Genomic DNA, 20,858 nt, shown 5'->3' on the forward strand with positions numbered 1-20,858 from the left:
GTGTGTGTGTGTGTGTGTGTGTGTGTGTGTGTGTGTGTGTGTGTGTGTGTGTGTGTGTGTGTGTGTGTGTGTGTGTGTGTGTGTGTGTGTGTGTGTGTGTGTGTGTGTGTGTGTGTGTGTGTGTGTGTGTGTGTGTGTGTGTGCGCCTGATTCTGTATGAGTTGCTGTAGCCCCACACACACACACTCAGAAGTGCAAACAAATCAACAGCAGTCACTTTGCAGGAAGTCACTGCAGCTGACACAAAGAGGGAATCATCATCTCCGAACACTAAATGTCCTGAGGCTAACAAGTTTCTAGCTACTGTAGTAAATTGTCCCTACAGCCGGCTTACGTTTTAAATGTTTCAGTACAACCCGGGAAATAAAGTCTAGTAGATACAAGAGGAACGTGCAGAAATGGACTGGACATAATTAAAAGTCAATCAAAAGTCAAAGAAATACAGCTGTAAAAAGATTAAATTTAATAACAGTCATAACAAATCTGTCCATTTTTGGGTGAATTACCTGGAAGTGAACGACGCCTAGAATGAAAGTACATTAAAAAATTCAGCCGCCCCCTTGTTGGGTTTATAGTAGTCATTCGTCATTCAGGGTTGTAACGATTATTTATATTATCGATGAATCCGATGAATCAATAAATCGTCCATCCCAGTTTTTTCTATATCCAAGTTGATGTCTTCAAACGCCTTGTTTTGTCAGTCCAATCCACAATCATATTCACTTGTGTAAAGATAAGAACAGAGAAAAGCAGGATATATCAATGTTTTAAAAAAGGCAAGAAATTGCATTTACTGCCATTTCATGAACTAAAATATACTTTCACGATTAAATGATAACCAAAAATAATGGTTGATTGGTAGTCTTATTGTGGAAGCACGATATTTAGAATATTAATCACAATTGAAAAATTATTTCCATAATGGATAATCTGCTGCTTATTTTTGTTATTAGAAAGATTCATCAATTCCTCTACAAAATGTCAGCAAAATTCCCTGAAGCCTAGTTTGCTTGTTTAGTCAGACCAACACTCCAAACATAAAACAAATAATATGGTATTTTAGCTTTTAAATGGACTTAATTACAAAGACAATTAGTCACGGTACCTATTTCCATCTTGCATTTAAGACACATCTTTGAAAGAGCAATGCTGAAATTATGTCTACAGTTGGGGGAAATTGATTTAGCTTGTCTTCATGCGGTCTCCTGATATCTCATCTCTCTTATGAGGAGACATGTTGAATAAGTTTAATGTCAGATTAAGAAATCAGCAAAGAGGAGACACTTCAACAGTGCAGTTTCTTTTCTAAATCCTATGTTGAGAGACTCACACCCAGGTCACAGGGAGGTTGACAAGCATTACCCACAAGGCACTGGTGTTTAAAGCTATTCTGGGGCGCTATTCTGGCAAAGCCTGCGGAGTAGTCTGGGCAACTTTAAGTTCCTTGAAGTCGTCACAGAGTTGATTTTGGTGTCTCTTTTGTTTCCCAGCACTGTGCCCGCTGCTTCACCCAGAGCTCGGCCCTGTCATAACCTCTGGCACAGATGAACAGTTGCTTACTCACACATACGGACTATGGCGTACGATAGGGTCAACGGGAGGGTAGGACACACACACACGGACCAGAGTCATACCAATTCCTGTCAATTTAGAGTTTTTATAATGACGGAATAAGGGGCTCTTTGAGATAGCCGAGATCTCCGAGGCCTGATAGAAGGGGCCAGCCCAATTAAGCTGTCCCTCCTTCAGCAGACACACACAGACTGTCAGACCCCCATCTGCACAGGACAGCACTCTCATAGAGTCCCTCCTCCTCCTTTCACGGTACTACATTGGGACAAATTGTCTCTGCTAATAGAGGACACACACACACACACACACACACACACACACACACACACACACACACACACACACACACACACACACACACACACACACACACACACACACACACACACACACACACACACACACACACACACACACACACACACACACACACACACACACACACAGGTTTCATTCATCCATCTGTTTACCTAAACATACCATTTTCCCATCCCACTACGGTGCTGATAAGAGCGCAGACAAGCCTGGTTAATCGGAGTCAATTCCAAGTCAAGACAGCTCTGTGTATCTGATTTATACTGAATGTGACAGCCACCCTCATCGGAGGATATCACAGTTTAAATTTCAGCCATTTGGGCATTGTTCTCATGCGGCAAAACTAATCATGGAGGCAGAAGGGGAATACATTAAGCACCAGTTTGTGGTACAAGCGAGTACAGTAGTGAGGGAATGAGTAACATCAAAACAAACAATATTATTTACAGCAATTGCATATTGTATAGAAAGTATTACTCAGCTCCTCGCTGTAGATGATGGCACCTGCCTCTACCCTATATGACCTTAAATGTGAAGGCATTGAATGCATATTTGACATATTTTTACAATGTCTTGTTTTAAACTAGTCAGCTTGGGACAGTTTTAACAACCACCGCATGGAATTCACTTTTTTCTGTCCGCAAATAACTAGCACTGATACAGGAAAAATGACGTCCCTATTCATATTTATGTCTAGAAAGCTTCAATTGTATACGTTGTATTTACAGGTGGGAAACAACTGTATTTGAGAACATCAGACATATTTGAATTATAAAAAGATTCAGAAATGTGAGCGGTTACACAAAGGTCTGGGACTGAGCTAGGTGGATTTGTCCTGTCCACTTGTTATATCAGAGTCAAAGTATGTCTAAGTATAAGCAGTGTTATTTCACTAGAAGAACTGTGTCTGTTAGGTGTCTTGATGTTCACACACACACACACACGCACACACACACACGCACACACTAAACACAGTTATACACCCGTGATCCATGGAGCCACATAAACAACTCGTTGTACATAGGGCTCTGCTTCAAACTGGCCAACCCTCCTCTCTCTACCGTTCTGGTTGTGGACAGTGAAGGGAAGGGGAAGCAGTCATCACATGTACTTGACACCACTGTCTAGATAGCAACTATTATTAGTCCCAACTAACCACTCAGTGCTTCCTTCTTTAGCTGAAGCTTCAGACTCTGTTAGCACGAGAGAAACTGATGCCTTCACTTTCCAGTGCATCATACAAAGAGGTGACCCAGAGATGGTACGAGTCAACATTTATTTAAATTGTATGTGAAATATATTTTAATTAATGCTACTATGCATAACCCTAATGCAACTATGGTTGCCTTGAGGTAACGTAAAAAAAGTGAAAGCTAGAGCCAACCTTATGTTTGTCCATTCCGGGAGGATTATTCTAAGGTAAAGAAAAAATAAACATTTCAGTTTCCGCTTATTATGCTCCAATGAAAACATACTTATGGTTTCATAGATCCTACATTTAACATGCCGGCAGTGTTCAACATACTAAACGTACAAAGAAATAGCTGAAGTCATAACGTGTTTAATCTGCTTTGTACATTTGTATTTTGTGGGACATAAAAACGAGCTAAATGTATAGACAGAACTTTTTCCAGCAACATTTTCTCACAGAAAGCCAAAACCATAATAGGTCATGATTATAAAGACATGGATAGTCTTAAGACACACACCACATATATACACGTTTCTGATGGTGTATGTGTTACAATATTTTACATTAAAAGGGCTGTACATGTTCCTTCTGGCCAGATTCTCTTCCGAGTCTTAAACCAAAACCCCCACAGGCAAAATGGGCGGTTTCACTACTAATTATGCTAATTAAAAAGTGCCCTCCTGAATTAACTGAAGGGTAGCTTCCCCACCAGCAGCCATTTTAGTGAACTTGTGTTACATACCCTCATTTTTAATAACTTGCCATATTTACTTAGTGGTAGTGAACTGAAGAGGATGATGAAATGTAGCACATGACCCTGGCTGAATTTGAAAAAAACTAAAAACACAACAGCACCTTGAGGCAGCCGAACACACAGCATCATGTTAGAGTCCATAACGCTTCGGTCCTGTTCTGAAACAGTGTGTTACCTCTCTTAATTTCATGGCGAGTTATCAAAGGAAGAAGACAAGCTGTGTTCAAATAGTCATGTTTATAGTTAACTGTTAACATAGCATGAATTCAAAGTATTGTTGCTATGGATACCTGGCAGTTTAATATACCTTGTGGTCTGATTTAGAAATCTAATTCAACTGTGGAGGAGAAATGGTTGAGATGTCTCATAAAACTGTAACAGGTACCTGAAGGCCAATAAAAAACAAGAATTTAGATGTATTCGTGGGTTTTTAAAGCACCCAGTTCCCTCTGTCACTGAAGTAAAAATCCACTTCGCCATTTCTCGATGCCAACTAGATACCAAAAAACATACAGAGAAAACAATGCATCCCCATTCAGCACAACAGCACTATAAAGGTTGGAATACTGTCGCACCAGCAGCAGATATCTGACCGAAAGCAGAGAGGAAATCCAGCAGTAGGGCCGGCCAACTTGTGTGCTTTAGGTATAAGCAGAATCAAATTAAAATGTCTTATTTCCTCTTGAATGTTAACGCATCAACGCCACGTCATTAGTCCCGATCCCCCGGGTACCCACAGTACCTGCAGTGCTGTTCAAAACAAGCGTTGTAACATTTTCACAGTTTTGTCATCAAATTGGTACAGAACTATGGGTTCTCCGGACAAAAAAAATGTATAAGAAAGGAAAACACTCGTGGTAACTTTCAGAATCAAATAATCAGCCAGTATTTTTCAAACCTAAATACTTAGATTGTCAATAAATTGTCAAAAAAAGCATAACATCCAAATCCTAAGTTCCTAAAACTCACAATGCTTTTCAGTTAAAAACTCAAATCAATTAAATTAAATTGTACTATTTCCATAGACAATAATTTTCCGATATGTTTGTAAGAATGTTCAGAATACTTAACTGGTAAAAGCACATTTTAAATGGCTGAAGCAGGAATAAGCACTGTGTAACTGAATTACAAAATAAGATAAATCCCATGGATAATACATATTTGTATCTCTTGGTACAGAACACAATCTAATCCTCCAAACATAAGATGCATCTTTGGCACACTTTCACATCTATGATGCATATACTAGTTCTTGAGCTTATCATTTTCAAAAGGTCGAGGCTGCTGTGTAGACATTAATTCAGTACTTAACATGAAACTGGAAATAAAGCCAAAACGATAAAGCTGCAGCGCAAATCCATTCAAAAGGCCAATATATGGGTTAAGAGCGTGTGTATAACAGACAGGGAGTAACGAATGCAAACAAAGGGGAGGAATCAGTGTCAGTTCTTTGTCACTTTACCTGATTAATATTCTTCATCAGTCTTCTGATATGCCTCCTGTGTCTGTTCTGATTTCTTCCAAGCTGTCATGAGTGTCACCTGTGTGTTTTACATGTGTTAAGAGCTGGCTCCAACGTAAATCTCAAGTCCCTCAGGTAGAGTAATGATACTGTTGTGTCCTCAACCTTTTTGTCTCCAATTTAAACATCCCTACATTGTTTTATACCTCAGCTGAGTGATATCATCTCTTTGTCTCCCACACACACGCTGTTTGTGTACCAGTGTGTAAACAGTGTCTGATCAGCTGTTGCTGCAGTCAGGTCATACCCCTCTCAGCAGGGCGCAGACAGCAAGAAAGCAGGATGCTGATTTGAGCCATAAACAGCATTAGGACCCCGTGTGGTTCAACAGTTTGGCATGTATCTCTCAACAGGTAGGAGATGAGAGGACTTGAGCTTCAATCTGCACAACGGATTGTTCTTGAAACCAACTTGCAGACAGTTTTGAAACACAAAATGACACACTGTCGCTACCATTTACCGTCATCTGATGTTTACTTCCTGTATTGCTAAAGACATAATGCCTTGACTGTTGTGTTTTGCATGTACAGGGAAAGCTGATGAGCATGACAAGTTGCTCATTGTGTAACTGTGCAGATACACTGGTCATATGGGACTCTCAAGAAATGACTAGTGATAGTATTTATTCGTCTTATTGTTAAGCCCAAAACCAACATCTAATGTGTACTAACAACAAGTGCTGTCTGTGCATCGAAACCTCATCAATATTCTTCCTCTGTACCATAGAGCTCCATTGTTTGATTGTTTTAAGTAGAAACTGATCAGACAATAACGACTCATCATCAAATGATAACCAGGCGTTCAGTCTGGATACACAAAGCACCTTTACACGGGACAACCCCAACACCCCTCTGTGTCACAGTGATGTTTATGGTTCATTTGAACTATGCACTGAAAAAACGGTCCTTATGACACAATGACATTTTGAATTTCTCTGGATTTTCAAGACTAACCACATCCATTGTTATTGAGGTGGGCAGCAAAGACAAATGTTTCAAACTAAATGTGACTAAAACAATCTGCACTGCTAGATACCACTAGAGGGGAAGTGAGAAAATATGTTTGTTTTTTGTGTCTGGGGGATCCTTACAATAGCCTAATTTAAAAGAGGACTAGCTTAAACATCCATGCTCTGGAGATTTCTTTACAACATCGGTACAGTTTTGTTTAGGAGCAGAACACACACGCATACTCAGTTTAAGTTCAAGAGAAAACACACGGGATTTCTTTCTTTCTGCAGTCTCAACAGCCCAATCCTCAGATACTGAACAGACTCAACAAAACTGCTGCTGCCAAGGATGAGAAACACACACATACAGACACACACACACACACTCAGAGGGATTAGCAGAAGATAAACTGTGCAAAAGGATTCCCAGTCCCGGCTGCGATGCTCCCGATATTAATCTGAATATGAAATGATATGGGACAGGGTGAAATTAGCCAAGCGGTAACCATGCCAACCAGCACCTCAAACATTTCTCATCTCCACAGCAATCCTGCATCACATCGACCGACCTACCTACGTGTGTGTGTGTGTGTGTGTGTGTGTGTGTGTGTGTGTGTGTGTGTGTGTGTGTGTGTGTGTGTGTGTGTGTGTGTGTGTGTGTGTGTGTGTGTGTGTGTGTGTGTGTGTGTGTGTGTGTGTGGTGTGTGTGTGTGTGTGTGTGTGTGTGTGTGTGTGTGTGTGTGTGTGTGTGTGTGTGTGTGCGTGTGCGTGTGTGTGCGTGTGCATCTGACCAACCCCTGATTCCAGTCTGCAGATACAAAACTAAATCATTTTGACCCAGCTCTCCAGACTCACTATCTGTTTGAAAACACAGACAGACTGAATCACTTCTATATATAAATAGCGTTTTGCAATTTCAGAAATAAGAACATTTTCTTTCCTTTCATTCATATATTTGTGTGTCATCCCACTCAAACTGCTCTCCGCTGTCAACAAGTGCTCTCTGCTTTTGAAAACACCAACAATGCGTGGGCCACAAGAGAAAAATAAAGAGTAAAGCAATAAATGCGCTCCTGCAACACCTTTTTTTCAATAGCTACATACAATTACCAACTTATGGCTGGAAATAGAGAGGATTCTGCTTAGAATCACGGCAAAAGTCATGATGTTGGAACAGACAACACACATTTTCATTAAAAAAAAGACAAATATACAGTAGATGAAATGGTTGATGATGAGAGTCATGGGCAGCAAAGACTGTCATTGAAATTGAAAGATGCAACAATGTATTTGTTTATTAATATTTCCATGTGTAAAATGTCAGAATACGATCATCACAAATTGGCTTGTTTTCTGAAACAACCAATCCAGAACATAAGAAACCTAAAAGATATAAAAGTAAGTACATTCTCACATTCGAGGGATTGAAACAGTGAATATTTGGATTTGTTGCCCTCATGAATGAATGCATCAACCAATTATTTAAGCACTAACCAGATCATGTTGATAATCAGCCCAACAATTGTCCTTTTCATAAGATTTTGACTGTAACAATCATTCATAATTTGCTTATGATTACGAGTAGGTGTTTTTAACGGCGGCATCATTTGTGCACATCCTTAACAAATATATTTCAATGATAAACCACAAAATGTTCACATTGTTCTGCTGCAGTGAATAACTTACTGATTGTAAATCATAATGATGAAGTCTATATCAACTTCATGAAACATTTAGCAGCAAGAAAACGGCACCTTTGTGCAGACACAACAAACGTCATTATTGAAGAAGGCAAAAACAGGTTCATTTGTAAAATACCTGTCTAAATATGTGACTTTACCCTGCGTGGTCACAAACAGCATACCGAGATTGCTAATACGCAGCCACTCTTAATTTAATGGGGAAGCATTCAACCTTTAAAATAAATTAAAGCAAGAAAGGTGAGTATTAAGTAGCTCAAAATGGGTCACTTGGGAAACTCTGGGGTCAAATGTCAATACTAGAGTGAAAAGAGGGCAGAAGTAAAGATGAGACAGATAATCATGATATCATCCCTTTTAGTGATGGGCGAGATTGACAGATCATTCATCAACTTCAGTTGGGACACCCAGCAGTGCTAAAGCAAACTCTACTACAGACACATAACAAGCTGCAAGCTTTTTTGAAGACTTCTGTCTTTACAATTTTCCTTTTCATAACAGAATAAATAAGTTTAGTGATGTGTAGATATTTATAGAATGAGGGGTGGAAGCCTGTTAAATGTCAATAGTTGTTTCCCTTCCTTGGTTTCATCTCATTAAAATTAACATAAGCTGGCAGTCACAAAACGACTGACAAAGTATATTTTTAACGGATTGATTACCAGATGAATAAATGTGCATTGTTAGTACAACGTTGTCTGTAGCTTAACCAGTATATTGTCTCTCAGTCAACTGGGACAGGCTCATAACAAAAAAATGTGGGTTTTAAAATAAAAAGTAGGCTAGCAATGCAAAACCACTAACAGGCTCAGCTCTGTATTGGAACAGGTGTCTGCTGTAGCCATGGCAATGAGCCAGGAAAAGTTATGTTGTTCATGCGAGAACACACACACACACACACACACACACACACACACACACACACACACACACACACACACACACACACACCACACACACACACACACACACACACACACACACACACACACACACACACACACACACACACACACACACACACACACACACACACACACACACACACACACACACACACACACACACACACACACACACACACACACACACACACACACACACACACACACACACACACACACACACACACACGACCTTTTTTCTCTAGGCAAATAAGGGTAGCCTCTTCTGGATGGACACGCACGCAACGTGGAACAGGACACACACACACACATCGCTCAGAGTGAAAGAGGAAGATGCACTAACCGTCGCCTTGATGGGCACGTACAGCACCGGTCTGTCCGATGACCCGTTCTTCTCGTCCCGCAGCGTCCCGACCTGGAAGCCCTTGGACTTGACCCAGAATTTAAATTTGGCGTTGATGTGGTTGTTGCCTTTCTCGTGCAGGAACACCCCATTGCTGTTCTCCTCGTCCCCCTGGACCAGAGTCTGGAGGATTTTGTTGTATTTACGCCGGGTCACGGTCTTGGTCTTGCCGGTGTCCCCGTACGTCCGCAGGCACCAGTCCTGAAATGCACCGAACATCTCCGCCCCTCCGCCCGCAGCCTCGGCACCGGGAACCCCGCTGCTGGGACTCCGGCTCCTCGGCTGGTTCTGGTGGTTGGTGGTGCTGCTGCTGCTGCTGGTGGAGGAGGTAGTCACCGTGTCCGCCACACTGTTGGCTTTCCTCGTTGTCATGATAAAACGAGGTGCACTTTGTTTTAACAAGATAGTCTGTTAAAAGGCCCACTTTGTTCGTCCGGTAAAAATATCTCAGGGTTCGGTTTGGCTAGCGAACGTCGCCGAAACCACAGTACCAACGGTGCCTTTTCACCAGGGGGCAAAATCAGTACAAACCTTCCAATTATGGTGAAACAAATTCAACAAAATCTTCAAATCTTCCCTTTAGCTCGACTAGTTAAATTGTCTCTTTTCCTCAAAAAACACTTACACGCTGCAAAGTCCCATCCGGTTTTTTTATAAATTAACGTCTAAAAATTAGCCGTTTGGATATCCTGCTCAGCTGTTATACGCACCAACGGATAGCTGCGAAGAGACGGAAACAAGAAAAAGAATAAGCGCTCACTGGGGATGCCAAAAACGGCCGAATTAAAGTCCAAAACCGGCCCCTGTTCGGATGCAATTTCTGCAGGAACAATATGACACGAGAAGGGACCGGGAGGCAGGCAGGGAGGGGGCACGGAGCGGCAGGACGGGCGGTGCAGAGTGGAGCCCTCTTCAGACACACCTGTTAGAAGCGTGGGTCGCTCGGCCTGTCCCGTGGGGGACGTCACTCACCGCCTCCCCTCTTCAACCACCTCCTCTTCCTCCTCTTGAGAGCAACGCAGATGCACGCTTAGCTATATTTTTATTTTACCAAGATAATTCCAACATTAAAATCTAGGTTTCTTCTGGGTTCCATGTCGGGTCTCCATCACCGTTGGACCAAAGCGCAGGGTTTAAAAAAAAGAATTGACACGTCTTCAAATTAGCGGATTGATTTGCCTATTAACAGCACTATTTCTAGACAATTAATCCCAATATCCCTCCGGCGCCTTTTGTCACCTTTCTCTCTCTTCCTCCTGATGGGAGTCGACCGGACACCTGTTTGAATCCGGGGTTTCTTACCTCTCCCTTGCACCCTTAAAGCGGAACGCTACGCCTCATTTCCTCCTTGCTCAAATACACGATAAGGAGATGGTGATAATGACACAGGCTACTATATGTCCGTCCCAGCAGCAGCTGTAGTCCTAAATGCACACAAACACACTGCTGCGACAAACAACCACCCAGCCTGTTAGCCCGGGACACGCACGCTGCAGCTCGAGCTCAAAAAGCAGGAAGTGTCCAAAAAGGACGGTCCCGTAGCTGTCAAAAGGGGGTGTAACACAGCCATGTGCAAAACAGAAAATTACCACAAAAAATGAGCTAAACTCAGTCAAGTCAAAATCTAAATTGAACGTTAATAGTTCAGATGAGTGTTCATTATCATGCAGGATTTCTACTTTTTCAATTATATAGTATAACATATATAATATCTGATTAGTTTCTTTGTTTCACCTTAGATATTTGGTTGATAAAACATTTATTTATTTATTTAGATGACCTTAATCTGGTGCAATACTAATGACAAAAACAAAAAATTACATATGAAAACAAAAGTTGTATGTTTATTTATCCATTAGACTGTTTTGACAGTATTTTTCACACTATGACATCTCTCACTCTACATTCCACATGTTTAGTTAATTGTTTGATGTATTTATTAGTGTCTCTTTGTTGTACTTCTCCACATTTGTATATATGTAGTTTCTCCCCAAAATGTACAGAAAAAACAATCCAAACCCTCTGCAGCATGATTTTAGTATTGATTAATGATTGATTACGTTTTAGGGAAAGGTTTTGACCTTAACATGCCTCAAAGTAGCATGAGTTCATTTTAAGAACCTGACTTCTAATTTGTCTCCTGCTCAACCCCGAGTTATACGTACATGTTCCCCCTTGGTTGGTTGCAAATCATTTGAATTGAAAGACAACAACTCCAAATGTTATTCTCTAAGATCCAGACTGAGGAAAACATGTTCTGCAAGAACTGAGGCCTTTTCTTTTTTTGATGTCCAATATTTCTAGTTTCTTATAACCCCTGCAACACATATACTATAATAAAGCAGCAGTTGAAATCACCTCTTTTTTGTGGATTATTCCCAGTGTCTAATTCTAATCTATCCGACAGTCAGGTGTAACTTTGAAATCACTGGAGCAAGCAGAGATACAAACGGGCTAGTTACATCAAAATAAGGAAGCTGGTAGTAAACAAGTCTTCCAAAAACAGAGCATCCCCTACCAGCCTGAAAGAGGAACAGCACTCAGTTGAACAGTTCACATCATGTTCCTCTGGTTCATTTAGCTTGATACTTATTTATAGAAGTGTATTCTCTTCTGAACGCAGAGTAAATCCTGAAAAGCCTTGGGAGATGAATGGGAGTTCAAGAACAATCTATTGTTTGTAACTTTTTTAATTAATGTTGTTCAATTCTTGCTCCGGCGTCTTCAGTAACGCTGTCAGTTATGATTAAGATGATCTAACTGTGAATGCAGGCGAATCAGACCCCAACACGAGACTCTCCTGACATTAAACCTGGAGACATTCTGGCAGGAACAGAGAAAGGGTGGACCTATAATTGTTGTCACAAATTAAATTGTAAAAAGGAACTCTTGAAGTGTACACTCTCCTGAAATAAGCATTCTGGGGCATAAACCGTCATTTTGATTTAAAAACTTGATGGATTTATACAAAGGACGACATGATGGAGTTTGTTTCATTTCCGAATTCTTATGAAAAGAGGAATTTCAAAGGCTCGAGGCATTCAACAGATTCCTCTCTGTCTTCTGTACCGAGAGATGGAGCCTCTCCTGTCTTATCGGCACGCTTCATGTCTCATGCAATCAAACTATTGCATTCTCATAATGAGTCATCTGATGATGAATGAACACTGTGTTAAGTGCATCTAAATGTGTGTGTGTGTGTGTGTGTGTGTGTGTGTGTGTGTGTGTGTGTGTGTGTGTGTGTGTGTGTGTGTGTGTGTGTGTGTGTGTGTGTGTGTGTGTGTGTGTGTGTGTGTGTGTGTGTGTGTGTGTGTGTGTGTGTGTGTGTGTGTGTGTGTGTGTGTGTGTGTGTGTGTGTGTGTGTGTGTGTGTGTGTGTGTGTGTGTGTGTGTGTGTGTGTGTGTGTGTGTGTGTTCTCAGTTCTACATGTTGGAGAGAAAATCCCTCGGGAGGGAACTTCGGGATTTTAACCTTTGCCGACCATTGACATGCACAAAAACCTATAACACACTACAGGAAAGGGAAAACCCATTGTAGGTCTCCTTTCAACACAGCATATCAAGCAGACAAAAACAAAGCCATATTTGTCATACTACTACTTCTGCCACATGGAGGCCACCCAGAGTAAAGCGAGCTCCCTGACAAACAGCGCAGGGTATCAGCACCATAACAACACACAGTGACAAGCAGCTGAAACAGTCTGTTCCGTGTGTCTCCTCTTATCAGAGTGAGCGTTTAGCTGCTGAGAGATTCTCATCGTTGCTCCATCTGCAGCAACAGTTCAAAGAAAGAGACGCTGCAGATGTTGTAAAGGTAATAGAACCACATGGGAACAATGCTGATTTCAATAATAATGTCCAAGTTACTAGTCTTACTCTAGATCCTCTACAAATTGTAATCTCAGGATTCTCCATGACAAGCTTTCACAAATTGAGACAAGCAGTAATACATCATTATTGGGAATTACAGATGAAAATGTATCTTTCTTTAGCCTGGCATCATTTTAGAAAACTTCTCGGAGGTCGAGTTAAGAATTCAAAGTAAAGAGTCAGAATAAAGAAAAAGAAATAGATTTTTCAAAACTAAATGTATAAAAAGGTGTGTATATTCAAACTGCTTTATTGTCTATCTGAGATAGTGGCGGGAGAGAAATATAAAAATGTGAATATGGTATATATATATATATAAATGTATGTGTGTGTGTTTGTTTGTGTGTATGCATGCCTTTAAGCAGGATTGTGGCTCTTTGTTTGTAGCTAGTACTGTCTTTTATGGGAGTGTTTATGTGTACGCATTAACAAAGGTGGGTTGCTGTGTATGAGGGTTGATATAGTGGCTCCTCTGAGAACATGGTGTCAACACACACACACACACACACACACACACACACACACACACACACACACACACACACACACACACACACACACACACACACACACACACACACACACACACACACAACAGTCCCTGGTCTCTCGAGAAGAGCTATAGAGGGACCAAGAGAACAACCACAGAGCTGTCATGGTTAAAACATGGGGTGCATGAACACCTGTATAATATAATACATCGAACACAAGCTGCCTCAAGAAAGACTGAGAGATGAATACACATCTGACCGTCTCAAGAAAATCTCAAACTGAAGTTTCATCTTAACACAAGATCAAATAAGAAGGACTGACAGTTTGCTCGTTTGGGGCTCCGGTCCCAATCTTAGTGGAACTGTGTCTCTAGAGAATCCCGTCAGCTCAGCCTCTATCATCCTTCGCCAGGTGTTCCGATGTTGGCTTGGTTCCCATTTTAGAGAAGCAAAACAGCCTATAACTTCATCCTCAAAACAAACAAAGAGTTTTTTTACACAAACTAATCTCTGTTGGGAACTTTGTGTTAATTGTCTGTCACATTTAAAACTTAAATTGTACTATAAATGGACCCAAAGCTGAGCTTGGCAATTTCTGCCCAGAGAACGTTATGATACAACGATTTGGAGAAAGTTAAACTTCAGCAATAACTCTTTTTATTGTGAAATATGGTATACGTTTGGATATAAAGTACAGTTTGATACCCATCACGGCTTTTAAACTAATTTTAAAAAAGCTGGAGAAGTCATCTGTGGGACACACTGCTATATCTGACTACTGTATATGGATTTCAATGACTACTTTTTTACGATGTTGTATTTTAGTGTTGCCCCTGTGTTTAGTGTCCCGTCTGTCTGTAACTTTGTGTGGTAGTGTTACCACTGAACAGGTCTCTCTTGAAAATGAGACCTTGATTCTCAATGAGATTTTACACCTGTATAAATAAAGGCTAAATAAATAAAGCGTTTCCAGGTTAAAGCTGAGGCCTATTTCTTAAAAATATGTTAATCTAAATCTTATCTTGTTTACATTTTGTCCTGAAATACACACTTGAGGATAAACTAGATATAGACAGATATTTTCTAAGATCATACAGAGAGACCAAATAAACTGAAAAGCAACTGAAGTTGAGTTCGTTATGTTTGTGTCTGTGTCTTATCTGAAAGCCCCTGCTTTTCCCCGTAGGAATAGGACGATGGAGAGAAAAAAATAGAAACTCGTCGAAAGGATGAAAATAACCTTCCACCATGGGAAGTGAAAGTGTGTTTCAAAACACTCGAGTTTCTCCTCCCGCTCCCCCTTTTTTCTCTCTGTGCCATTGTTCGGAAGGCCAACGTTTACCCATGGAGGTCTGCTGGTAGGAAACCAACTGTTGTTTGAGAGGAATAACAGTGACTACAACTATTTGATAAGTTATTACATTATGAACAAAATAAGGAGTTAGGAGATATATATTTAAGAATGAAAAAATATATTATCAGCAAATTGTCCCATTATAAAAAATATTGCAACTGTATATGGTTTTTATGATTCATGTCTCAAAAAGACTACTTTATTCAACATACGGAACCTGTTCTCAACATTTAAGGGTAGCAGATAAGCTGGACCGAGTGTGCATCCTTTTTATATATGCATGTCATTATGGTGCAAATAGACTATTGAAGAAAAAGTGTATTATACAGTGTATTTAAAGCTATTTATTTTGGCAGCGCATGCCGCTACAGTCACACTGGCTAAAAGACTGTACATTTTAAATTCAAATATATACGAAAACATACATACAGTAGTGTGAATAACATATTTACAATAAGCAAAGCAGTGTTAATTCAAACTCTGTATTCTGCAATACAGGACATCAAAAGTCTCATATACGATATACGGTATAGTTATATATAATGTGTGGAGTTTACTGCACGTGCAATAAAAGGTTTGTAAAGTTGGTAAATCTCCAGGAGGTCCTGATGAAGCTTCACTAACACACTCTGCTCTTGTCTCCTCTAAAATCTGATGTAGATTTTCTTTGAATTCTTCTCAGGTTGGGAATGTGTCGTGCTTTCTGTCCTTCCAGTTTTAACTTCTCTTTCTCCTTTTTCTTTTCAGCCGTGTCCGAGCCCGTCCAGGGTCGGGCCTCTTGGATTTCCTTCTCTGTGAAACTGTCCTCTTCTCCTTTTTCTTCCTCTTTTTCTTCTACTGTTTGACACACACACAACCTTTACGTGTTGAAATCTCCACTGTCAGTTTGCGGAGGCCCTGCACAGGGCGGGAACTGTCCCAAACCAGGATCAAGCTGAAAAGCAGTTTGGAAACCTCATGACTTCGACTGTCGATGAGCTGCAGAGATCAAGATGTCTGTTTCCAGTTTTAATGTTCATATAATGTTTTTTTTTTAATAACACACAGAATTCTATTTGATACCAATAAAACTACCATAGCTGCCAAAGTATGACGTTGACAGATATTATGCCCTACAATTATTTATCATGATTGTCAGTCATTCCCAGCCATATATAAAAATCCTAATGATGTAATTTATTGATTTTGAGCAACTGTATCCAGATAAGCGGCATAAAGCAGATGGGATAAGAACAAATCACTTCAAGCGTTGCTATGCTGAAAAAGGTTTTTAGCATACAGAAATATTCACTAATTGTAAGTCGCATTGGATAAAACCGTCAGCTTAATGTAATGTTATGTAATATGATTATTAGTGAATCAATATTCTTTTCTTTTTTTAGGCAGGATAGCCAATAACCTTAATTTTTTCCTCCAACAATTGCTTTTACTTTTAGAGTTTAAGCCTTTCCTTTGATGTGTAGACATTCTTTTTTCTTTATTTCTTGTGTTTTGGGGGTTAAGATGGTTAAGCCTCACACTTCAAAATCGTGTTGACCGTTGCTTGTATGTTATCTGGTCTTTGGTACAGTCAGAGACAGTTGTGTTGCCCTCTGCTCTCAAAGAGACATGGCAGAAGTCTGAGGTGAGCAGAGTCTCTCAGCCCTAATCCATTTACTGCTGCATCCTTTGAAAGAAAAACTCCTCATTCTGACCCAGCAATGGCAGAACAACACCCCCATCCACACGAAGACACACATACACCCTCACATACAGGCCTCAAGACCCACACACACACACACACACACACACACACACACACACACACACACACACACACACACACACACACACACACACACACACACACACACACACACACACAGTGCCATACAGCCTGCATGCCTAAATGAACATTTACCATGCACACAACTGCATATGTGCTCCCTCTCATTCACATAATCACATGTATGTGTATGCATGAGCTCACATGTATAACATATGTGGGAATGAATGCAAGAGGTTATACAAACATATAGACGCTCCCCGTGCACACACAAAACACACAAACAATACCAGAAGAGACAAAACGGTGAGACACACCTCAACACAAAGATATGGACTTGAGAATGCAAACGCACACACACAATCACAAACAAACACACACACACACACACAGGGCCCTGGCTGCCTCGCCTGCTCGGCTGGCTGGATCTCTCGGTTGCCATGGTGCCAGTCAGCTGGAGGGAGTGTGAGTGGGCGTCGAGGACGAGGTCTGCTGCTGACTCCTGGCTGGGACACACACACACTCACACACACATACACACAAGTGCGGATGCACATACATGCAGATATTCAAGCACACACAAAGACAGCAACAGACAGACAAACACACACACACACACACACACACACACACACACAGAGTGCCACAGTAATGTATGCAGATGTATGAACAAACATTGATGCAAAACCATGCATACAAACACGGAGGGACTGCCACATAGGAACTCACACACACACACACACACACACACACACACGATGAACAAAGCCGCTGATGTGATGCTGTCAAAGCCACGAGATAAGTTCCAGTTTGATCCATCTGTATTTGTGAGGACTTTAACTGACTAAAGTCAATTTATAACCTCTACACCTGACCTAAACCTACATTTATATAATCATAATACAGAGTGAAAAGGTAGCCCTGTATTTGGTTGAAGAGACAAAAAAAATGACACACTGTTTTCAACCCATGTTTGTTTTGTCCCACTGCAGTTTAACATGTTTCCCACTCTTTTAGTGGATGGATTTGTCTCTCGCTGTTGTCCTGTCCTCTAGTAAGTGAGTAGAAAGGACCAAGTTTGACTGAACTACAATACAAGGTTACTCCTGTGCCTGAACAACAATGCTGTGAACATTTTAACTACACATTAACCAATTAATCATCTATAAAATGCCAGAAAATAGTGAAAGATGCCTGTGCCAACCAAGAGTCCTACACCCAAAGATATTCAATTGAATATATCGTAGAGGATTACAGTAAGAAAACCAGCAAATAATTATTCGTTTAAGAAGTCAGAATTGGTGGTACTTTACCTTAAAAAATGTCTTATTGATCATCTCAATAGCTGCGGATTAATTCTCCCTAACTTTCACATATTGTGATTTTATGTGATGTATATTATAAAGCACTCCTCATCTTTAGCTCATGACCAGGGGCGGACTGGCCATCGGGACGTTCGGGACGAATCCCGATGGGCCGGTACTGAAGTGGGCCGGTCGGACGATGTGGGCCGGCCGGTAACCGGCAGGGCTCGACATTAAATGGCCCGCTGGCCCGGAAGCACTATTTAGACACCCCGGGCCAGCATAACGTACTTTCCACTTGCCCGCTCGGGCCACTAAAAATATAAAAATGGTCCTGTGGTATTGGTATTTTGACTAGCAATTTAGTTAAATTGTTTCGTTTATCAACGCTACAACATAGCGTTCCGTGAGTCGGTTGTCGTTGTTGTTGGGTGAAAAGCAAACAGCTGTTTGCTACGGAGCACAGCGGGAGCAGGCTCCGGTGAGCGGGAGCGCGCTGCTTCACTACAGACTATCGCACCACCTAACCATTCGCCAAATGTTTTTAATACCAGCGGTAACCGGCCAAGCAAGCGCCGGGCAAAAAACAATCTTCAAATAAAAGAAAGTCACCGGAGGAGTTAAAGGAGAGTGACAGGGAGTATGAGAAGAAGAGGGAGAGAAAGTTTCAGCCAGCTTGATCGATGGAGTTGGCTGCAGTGACGCGTCCTAAACCCCTTTTATAATCTATCGATTAGATTTATGATTCGAAAATTATAAAAGTAGGGTAGACATGTGGAGATTATCCAGCTGAACAAAACGTGCATTTATCAAACGGGTTTGTTTTCCACAGACCTTATTTCCAGCTATTTTCCAAAACCCTTGTCGAGGGAACCAGCAGCTTACTTCCTGGTTTTAGGACGCATCACTGGCTGCACCTCTCAATATGATGCCAATATAAACAAGGTCTTCTGTCGGCTCTGTCCATCAATGCCGACCTATGCTGACAAGTAAGTGAAGAGTAGACAATATAAAGGTATTGGCAAAATGTCCCAGCAGTTTAGGATAATGAAGGTTCTAATCAAATCTATTACATAGCCATTACATGTCTAACTCCTAATGACAGGAAGGCAGAAAGTGCATTATACAAATAATAATAATAGCAGACATTTTTTAACAATGACCACAATATCATTATTTTAATAAACCAAATATGAACAATTGAGGAAAATGAGGAAGAACTGATGATTAAAATGTTGTAGTACAAGTAGTAATGTAGTTAGTGCATACATTACTATTGCAACAAATGTGTTAATTTTCTTCATTATTAGTCGATTTTTTTTTTGGACGAATGCTCCGGGCCAGTGGTTACAATGGTGGGGCCAGTGATAATACAAGTCCACCGGCCCGGAGGTAGACATTATTTACCCTTAATGTCTACCGCTAGTAAATTGTCTACCCCCCCCCAGTCCCCCCCGAAAATTTACTAGCGGTATTTACTTGCGGTACCGCGGTGGGCCGGCGGTACCGCAGTGGGCCGGTCGAGAGTCCCGGGCTGATTTGTAGTCCCAGTCCGCCCCTGCTCATGACTGAAGTTATGATTTTTTCATGTTGAGAAAATGTGCTGCAAGTTATTTGTGTTTATTTGTATATGGTTACTTTTTTAAAGAATAAACTGCTACTTGTTTTTTTTTTAACCATGGTGTACTTATCTGTTATTTGTTTTTACTTATTGTGTTTTTTATTATTAATAACATGTGCCTACTTATTTATATAGTATGTAAGTCTAGTCTTTTCACTTCATCTGCACTATACTTTTGCTGTTATAGCGTAGATTTCCCACTTGCGGTACTAATAAAGAAATTCTGCTTCAATGTTTTCATTCACTGGAGTCACAATTTTTGTGAATTTTGTTCATAAGCAGTAGCCATTTTGTTCCCCTTTTCTCAAATAAATATATTTTGTGGATTCAAGTTGTTCTTAATAAAGTAAATCACACGTGTACACATTTTGTAGTGTTTTGTCACACAGAGATGTGAGGATTTAGTAATTTGTTCTTATATATCTAACTGTTAAACTATGCATGAACAGCGCCCCTGAAATCTGTGGGTAGTATTTGATTGACAGACCGATATTTCCTTGAGTAGAAATTCATAAGCTCACCAAAACTGCTGCCGAAACCAGGGATCGAACCAGGGACCTTTAGATCTTCAGTCTAACGCTCTCCCAACTGAGCTATTTCGGCGCTCTGTGGAGGGAGGTCAAAGGTTAGGCTGATCAGATAGGAAATGACCTGTGACTTCACACAGATGACTGCTCTACACTGTCCCCTCAGTTCAGAAACAGGAGAGACACACTATTGTCAGTCAGCGGTTACACAGTTACACAAGACATTTATTATGTATCTGTATGTGAATATAAATATCCATAATAACTGGTGAAAGTTTGGTTAAAAAAAGCTATATATATTAAAACTTAAAAGGTAAATATCAGTTATTAAAAATAGCATCAGCAGTGCAAACTTTAATCATTTCTGTATTATTGCTTTTTCCTAAAAAAAACATGAGCTTTATTTTATTTATTGTTTAAGATAACATAAGATATGCTTCATTGTTGAGCTACAGTGCTACAATCAGCTACAATCAGCTTAAAAAAACACATGGCCACCAAAGACAGAGAAAAAAAAAAAACACATGGATCATATTTCACATGTCTTGAGGTTAACTATATAAATCTTTAGGCATTATAAAGTTGAGGTCAGAAATCATAACAAACAGGAACTTA

General features: G+C 40.5%; 1 protein-coding gene and 1 non-coding gene across 2 annotated transcripts in view; both read right to left on the bottom strand.

Annotated features, from left to right (window-relative positions):
• The window catches only part of LOC117449620 (nucleolar protein 4-like), a 148,824-nt gene extending 138,472 nt beyond the window's left edge, over nt 1-10,352 (bottom strand). Inside the window, exon 1 of the mRNA XM_034087400.2 lies at nt 9,253-10,352. Within this exon, the coding sequence (XP_033943291.1) occupies nt 9,253-9,684 (432 nt within the window). The 5' untranslated portion in view covers nt 9,685-10,352. The remainder of the gene's footprint in view (nt 1-9,252) is intronic.
• Nucleotides 10,353-20,246: 9,894 nt separating this feature from the next.
• trnaf-gaa (transfer RNA phenylalanine (anticodon GAA)) lies at nt 20,247-20,319 on the bottom strand. Its single transcript has one exon. It is a non-coding gene; the product is annotated as a tRNA-Phe (tRNA).
• Between the last annotated feature and the right edge of the window lie 539 nt (nt 20,320-20,858).

The sequence above is a fragment of the Pseudochaenichthys georgianus genome, chromosome 7, assembly GCF_902827115.2.
Source record: "Pseudochaenichthys georgianus chromosome 7, fPseGeo1.2, whole genome shotgun sequence".
NCBI lineage: Eukaryota > Metazoa > Chordata > Actinopteri > Perciformes > Channichthyidae > Pseudochaenichthys > Pseudochaenichthys georgianus.